Source organism: Euleptes europaea, chromosome 18, assembly GCF_029931775.1.
Source record: "Euleptes europaea isolate rEulEur1 chromosome 18, rEulEur1.hap1, whole genome shotgun sequence".
Classification (NCBI taxonomy): domain Eukaryota; kingdom Metazoa; phylum Chordata; class Lepidosauria; order Squamata; family Sphaerodactylidae; genus Euleptes; species Euleptes europaea.
In genome coordinates this window covers 11331703-11338828 of record NC_079329.1, presented here as the reverse complement: position 1 = coordinate 11338828, position 7126 = coordinate 11331703, and the positions used below count along the sequence as shown (strand labels likewise).

General features: G+C 48.8%; 1 protein-coding gene across 1 annotated transcript; it reads left to right on the top strand.

The window, feature by feature from the left end:
• The first annotated feature begins 327 nt into the window (after window positions 1-327).
• On the top strand, window positions 328-5131 carry LOC130490420 (cytochrome c oxidase subunit 6B1). Its single transcript, XM_056864248.1, has 4 exons — window positions 328-331; window positions 952-1086; window positions 2487-2587; window positions 5078-5131. Exons 1-4 carry the CDS (start codon window positions 328-330, stop codon window positions 5129-5131), a joined length of 294 nt encoding a protein of 97 aa, XP_056720226.1.
• Window positions 5132-7126: the final 1995 nt, after the last annotated feature.

Sequence of the window (7126 nt, the reverse complement as noted above, 5' to 3'; positions counted from 1 at the left end):
TCCTAAACCCTGCCCTCCTCACACTCCACCCCCAAATCTCCAGGGATTGCCCTAGGGATGCCAACCTCCAGGTTCTAGCTGGAGATCTCCTGCTATGACAACTGATCTCCAGCCGATAGAGATCAATTCACCTGGAGGAAATGGCCACTTTGGCAATTGGACTCTATGGCATTGAGGTCCCTCCCCTCCCCAAACCCCGCCCTCCTCAGACTCCGCCCCCAAAACCTCCCGCCGGTGGCGAAGAGGGACCTGGCAACCCTAGATTGCCCAAGCCTACATTGTACCACCAAGCTGGATGCAAAGCCACTGGAAGCATGGAAGGAGGCGATGGGTGAGGTTATGCCAGGAGGACGGGGGTCCTCATCGTCCATTCCAAGCAGAGGCGCCCCCAGTGGCACACCACGACTGCGGGGGGCTACTCAGCTTCACCTTACTTCTGGGCAGTTTCCTTCCACCCTGTCTTGATAAGAAGATCACCACCTAGGGTTGCCAACTGCCAGGTAGTAGCAGGAGATCTGCTAATTCAACTGATCTGCCGATAGAGATCAGATCACTTGGAGAAAACTGGCCGCTTTGGCAATTGGACTCTATGGCATTTAAGTCCCTCCCCTCCCCAAACCCCGCCCTCCTCAGGCTCCGCCCCCAAAATCTCCCACTGGTGGCAAAGAGGGACCTGGCAACCCTATGACACCACCATTGGGTTAAAGGTAAAAGTTGGATTGAGTGGAAGACAAGGCCAAGGCAAAAGCAGAGATTTATTAGCATTGCAGTGTCTCTTGTCTCTTAGTTCACAGAAACTGGGACAGGAATAAGAACTCTGTGCGATCCAGCGTTCCTGTGACCTCTTGGAAGGAAGTGGGGGGCCAGGGTGGGCGTTTGCACTGCAGGAGGGCAATATGGCAGTTCAGCTGAACCTCTCCCCTCTCCCCCACCCCCATTTCTCTCTCTCAGAAATGCAGGATTTTTCAGCTGCCTCAGTGAACGTCAGCCCGTTCAAGAAGCGAAAGGGAGACTATGTCACAGCCCCGTTTGACCCACGCTTCCCAAATACCAACCAGACCCGCAACTGCTACCAGAATTACCTGGGTTGGTGAGGGACGGCACGTGGCTTCATGGGGTGGGGGCTTTGGGGTGGTTCTTGTATGATGTTGAATTGCTAGGGTTGCCAGGTCTGTCTTCACCATCAGCGGGAGGTTTTTGGGGTGGAGCCTGAGGAGGGCGAGGTTTGGGGAGGGGAGGGACTTCAGTGCCATAGAGTCCAATTGCCAAAGCGGCCATTTTCTCCAGGGGAACTGATCTCTATCAGCTGGAGATCAGTTGTAATAGCAGGAGATCTTCTGCTGTTACCTGGAGGTTACACAAAAATGCAATACACGCTCAAAAGCAAAAAATTCTGTTGTATTTGTACATTCATAGACAATAATACAATACAATGTGATGTGGAACAAAAAAATGAACTTACATGTTAGTGTATCATAGAATCAACTAATTACTTAAATAATATATACAATGTTTCCAAGAAAGAAGAAAACCTCTTATAGAGAAGAATCAGTATTTAAGCGCAGACTGGGCATAATTTTTCTAAACAAATTTAGAAAAAAATTGGGGGTTGTCTTATACACGGAAGGTTGCTGCCGGGTGGGGAAGAGAGCGGGCAGGGAAGAGCCCGGTTGCCCTGGCCGGCGTCCGGCCTTCTGATGGTCCCCGCTCTCTTCCCCACCCGTATTTTTCCGTACATGCCCCCATGTACAAGACGACCCCTGATTTCTTAATTTTGGGTTCAAAAAAATAAGGGTCGTCTTATACATGGGGCGTCTTAGACACAGAAAAATATGGTATATCTAATACTTTATTATTTAAAATGCTGTTTTAACATTCAAATGTTTCAGTGTTTTCCACCTTGGAGAGACTATTTGGGTGGAAAGGCAGCATAAAAAATGTTTTAAATAAATATGCTCTGTTAATGAAACTGGAAAAGTCATGCTAGGAAAAGTTGAGGGAAAGAGGAAGACCCAGCAAGAGATGGATGGACTCAAAGGAAGCCACAGCCTTCAGTTTATAAGACCTGAGCAAGGCTGTCAAAGACAGGACATTTTGGAGGACATTGATTCATAGGGTCGCCATGAGTCGGAAGCGACTTGACAGCACTTAACACACACACACTCAATTAATAAGGGGGGGTAGCAGCATTGCTGTGAACCAGCTAAGGAAGACACTCCCTCGGGCACTTCACGTTGAAGTCCTTGGGATAAAAATTAAAGGAAAAAAAGATGGAACAGCAGCAGAGGATGGAATCGCTGCAGGAAGTAACTGGAGCAAAAAATTTGCCCTTGCTTGTGATTCCGTCTGAAGGTTACGCAGTGGTGGAAGCGGGACAGGTTATAAGATGTGGAACCCACGATGTATGCCCTGAAGCAGTAAGTCCTGGGAAATGATTATCTGGAAGGGTGAGGAGAAGGTGATGCGTTGTTTCTCCTTCTCTGCAGATTACCACCGCTGCACCAAGTCCCTGGGGGCCAAAGGCAAGGATATCAAGCTGTGTGACTGGTACCGCAGGGTCTACACATCCCTGTGTCCTATTTCCTGGGTAAGTGGAAGCACCAGGGTTGCAGGGGGAACCCGGCTGCCACCCCCACCCCCCGGTTCCCTTCAGACTTCAGGCAATGCTGTGCGAAGCAACCACACTGCTGGCTTCCAGTGTGGTGTAGTGGTTAAGAGAAGTGGTTTGGAGCACTGGATTCTAATCTGGAGAACCTGGTTTGGTTCCCCACTCCTCCACATGAGTGGCAGGCGCTAATCTGGTGAACTGGATTTGTTTCCCCACTCCTACACATGAAGCCAGCTAGGTGATCTTGGGCTAGTCACAGCTCTCTTAGAGCTCTCTCAGCCCCACCTACCTCACAGGGTGTCTGTTGTGGGGAGGGAAGGGTAGGTGATTGTCAGCCGGTTTGATTCTCCAAAAACCAACTCTTCTTCTCCCACTTGCTCCTTTGAAAAGGGGCTCTTTTCCTGCCTTTTTGGGCTCTCATTTGGAACCTTAAATTCGAACCAGCCGGCAGCTTTTTGAACTTACAGGCAGGAAACCACAACATTTTGTCATGATCCTAATCACGACCCAGTGGGTATCAGCAACAACATACTCACCCTGCTTCTGGCCAGTGACCTCCCTCAAGGGACTGTCCCCTTCTTGTCTGAATCCTAGGGTACATATGGATGTCATACCAGCAGACGGCAGGGTTGCCAGCTCCAGGCTGGGAAATACCTGGAGATTTTGGGGGCGGAGCCTGAGGAGGGCAGAGTTTGGAGAGGGGAGGGACTTCAGTGCCACAGAGTCCAGTTGCCAAGGCGGCCATTTTTCTCCAGGTGAACTGATCTCTATCGGCAGGGGATCAGTTGCAATAGCAGGAGATCTCCAGCTAGTACTTGGAGGTTAGCAATCCAAAAGGACACCTCTGTGCCAATACCTAAGGTTAGTAACTAAGCACAGACAATGGCTATATATAACTCTATGATAAGTGTATTTGAATGATCCACAAAGGCTACAAGGCCAATGTTACATAAAAATTACACTGGTACTACAAAAAGTATGAAAAGTACAGTCACATTCATTCCAAAAATACAATCTTCTTTGAAGGATGGTGCACAGTGACGATGCCTAGGGAAACGATCGTTTCACAGTTCTTCATCAGTCCCATTCCTGTACCAATAAACATATCTTACAATATTGTGCAATAAATATGTAAACTTCTATAGTAACAATATTTTCAAATACACTTATCATAGAGTTATATAAAGCCATTGTCTGTGCTTAGTACTTGGAGGTTGGCAACCCTAGCAGACGGCAACCCCCCTGGCCAGTCTGCCTGATCTGATTCCATCTGATTCCATAGGGCTGCCAACATCCAGGTGGGGCCTGGGGACTCCCCCAGAATTACAACTGATCTCCAGGCAACTGATTTCGGCTCCCCTGGAGAAAATACAAATAGTGGGTCCCTATTTGTATGCTTATGGACTTTGTCAGTATCAATTGCAGTTTGCAAAGTTGTTTGCCATCATTTGTGTATGCTTGTGTGTTATTTGTTGTAACCTTACATAATAGCCAGTGTGATTTTCTAAGAGCACTTATATTGCAATGTTTATGATAAAATCAATATACACAGTCGTGGTTTAGTTATATATTTATTGTTATAAGCAATGATCGAACAGTTTCCATTTAGTCATCAGTGCTACTTTTTTGTACCACCCGGAGGTTGGCAACTAGGGTTGCCAGGCCCCTCTTCGCCACCGGCAGGAGGTTTTTGGGGTGGAGCCTGAGGGGGGCATGGTTTGGGAAGGGGAGGGGAGGGACTTCAAGGCCATAGAGTCCAATTGCCAAAGCGGCTGTTTACTCCAGGGGAACTGATCTCCATCGGCTGGAGATCAGTTGTAATAGCAGGAGATCTCCAGCTACTACCTGGAGGTTGGCAGCCCTATTGGCAACCCTAATGCCGACAAACCCCTCCCCCATTATCATCACAAATAGGCTTGCCAGGCCCCGTAGCTCCATCGGCAGGAGCTTTGTGGGGCTGCGACCGAGGTGCGCGATGCGCATGCGCGTCTGTCGCAGCACGTGCGTGCACCCCGCGCGACACGCCTACGTCACTTCCGGGTTTACCCAGAAGCGACGCAGACGCTCTAGTGATATTGGCCGAAACTCTATGGTTTCCATAGAGTTTTAGCCGAGGTTGCTAGAGTGTCCATATTGCTTCCGGGTAAATCTGGAAGTGACGTGCGCGCTGTGTGCTTGTGCGTGTGCACTGCACGCCGGCCCTCAGCTGGTCAGTGGGCATCCTGGTGGATTGCCGGGATTTTACCCGCCACCACCGGGCACTTGGCAACCCTAATCACAAAGGATCTTTCCCCATATCTTTAAGTGGCAAGAGCCCATGAGCTTAATTGGAGGCGGGGGCACCGTGCAGGAGCAGTGAATTGTTCATTGTTTGTTTGTTTTACCACTGGAGGGGTGTCATTTGGATGTGTTTCCTCAGGAAACTTCTCTGAATATTCCTCTCCCGTCTGTCTACTCTCCCCTCCTCAGGTGAAGCGTTGGGATGAGGAGCGGGAACAAGGAACCTTTGCTGGCAAGATATGAGCTTCTACTTTGCCTTACATGAAAAGTCCCCCCCACGCACACACAGATTTTCCATCCCATCTCAGATCAGTTAGCCCCATTGCTGGATACTTCAGCAGGTGTGAACTTGAATTATTCAGTTGTTGCTGTATGTTTACAATTGGGGGGAAGGTTAATCCTTTTTCAAAAGGAAAATGTTTCCCAATAAAAATTTCCTGGAAACTGAAATCTTTGTCTTGTTTTTATTTCCCAGGTGGGTCAATGTGCATTAATTCCATTGCATTTTTTTAGGATTCAAAATGCTCGGTCATCTATACAAAAGTCCTGTGCCATAAGCTGAGACCTGTCCTATTGTCCCCCACTGGCTTTTGCAAATCCTGCCTGCATCTTTTTCCCTCCATTACGTTTTTATCTTACCCTTCCTCCAAGGAGCTCAGAGCGGCTTACAAGATTTCCCCCTGCATTTCATCCTCACCCTGTGAGTTAGGTTAGGGTAGCCATAGAGTCCAATAGCCAAAGCGGCCATTTTCTCTAGGTGAACTGATCTCTATCGGCTGGAGATAAGTTGTAATAGCAAGAGATCTCCAGCTAGCACCTAGAGGTTGGCAACCCTAGGTCTCCCTCATCTGAACCCAACATTTTGATTTACATAGTGAATGGCTTTTTGGATAAAAGTTTGCATAGAAATGTGATGAATAAATATAAATTACGCCTCCCCCCCAAGGTAGCATAATTTCCAGGGAAATCAATGAGATTAAAGTTCTTAATTAGTTCTTGCGGAGCAGGGAAGATTTTGCCCCTTATGGGATTCATTATTCACCATGCGGAACGTAAGTGGCTTGTAGAATCACAAAATTCAAAGATTGTCTGGTTTTGCTTTAAGAATGAATCCTATAGGCACATGCTCAATGCACACTTAGCAGAAATTGAAAATAATGAGCGACAAAGGTGTGGAGTCAGGGTATGCACACCCACTGCTGTACACACACCCAGGCACGCTAAGTGAGGGGAAAGGGTGTAGGGGAAATGCAGGCTCACGTACTGAGCGAGCACACACCCAGATGCCCGAACGATAAAAAGGTGGATCGGAGAAGTGATTGTACACACCCAGCCGAGGAAACCCAAAAACTGCCCGCAAAGGGGAGTGTGGCACAGGGACAGGGAGCCTCCGCCCAAAATAATGACTAAGGAAACAGGTGTAGGAAATCTACGCGCAGAGACATGTAATATTCAGGGGACTGGCTTTGTCCTTCTGGCTGCTCTTCATTGCGCGCACTCACGCGGCCAAAGAGGTGCAAGCACATTGACCGCAAAAGGCACGTGTCCCAGGGCAGGTTCAAGTAAGGTTGCCAACCTCCAGGTACTAGCTGGAGATCTCCTGCTATTACAACTGATCTCCAGCTAATAGAGATCAGTTCACCTGGAGAAAATGTTCACTTTGGCAATGGGACTCTATGGCATTGAAGTCCCTCCCCTCCCCAAACCCCACCCTCCTCAGGCTCCGCCCAAAAAACCTCCCGCCAGTGGCAAAGAGGGACTTGGCAACCCTAGGCTCAAGCCCTGAGTGCTGACATGTTCCTGCCGCTCAGCTTTTGTCTCCCTGGACATAGAGATTTCTTTGAGCCACCACGGATAGGGTTTCCAGGTCCCTCTTCTCCACCAACGGGATATTTTTGGGGCGGAGCCTGAGGAGGGTGGGGCTTGGGGAGGGGCGGGACCCCAGCTTCTCCAGATAAAAGGAGCAGGTGGTGGGTGATGTGAAAGACCTCCACCTGAGAACCTGGAGAGCTGCTGCCAGTCTTATTAGAATACTGACCTTGAATCCAATTGCCAAAGCAGCTGTTTACTCCAGGGGAACTGATCTCCATCGGCTGGAGATCAGTTGAAATAGCAGGAGATCTCCAGCTAGCACCTGGAGGTTGGCAACTGTAATCATGGATAATGGCCATCCTCCAAGAATTTGTCTATTCCCCTTTTCAAGCTAAAAGGTAAAGGTCCCCTGTGCAAGCACCGGGT

Excerpts from the sequence above, each read along its gene's own strand:
- LOC130490420 (XM_056864248.1), top strand. Across the intron at positions 1,087-2,486 it reads CTGCTACCAGAATTACCTGG|ATTACCACCGCTGCACCAAG; the intron begins GTTGGTGAGGGA and ends CCTTCTCTGCAG. Across the intron at positions 2,588-5,077 it reads CCCTGTGTCCTATTTCCTGG|GTGAAGCGTTGGGATGAGGA; the intron begins GTAAGTGGAAGC and ends TCCCCTCCTCAG.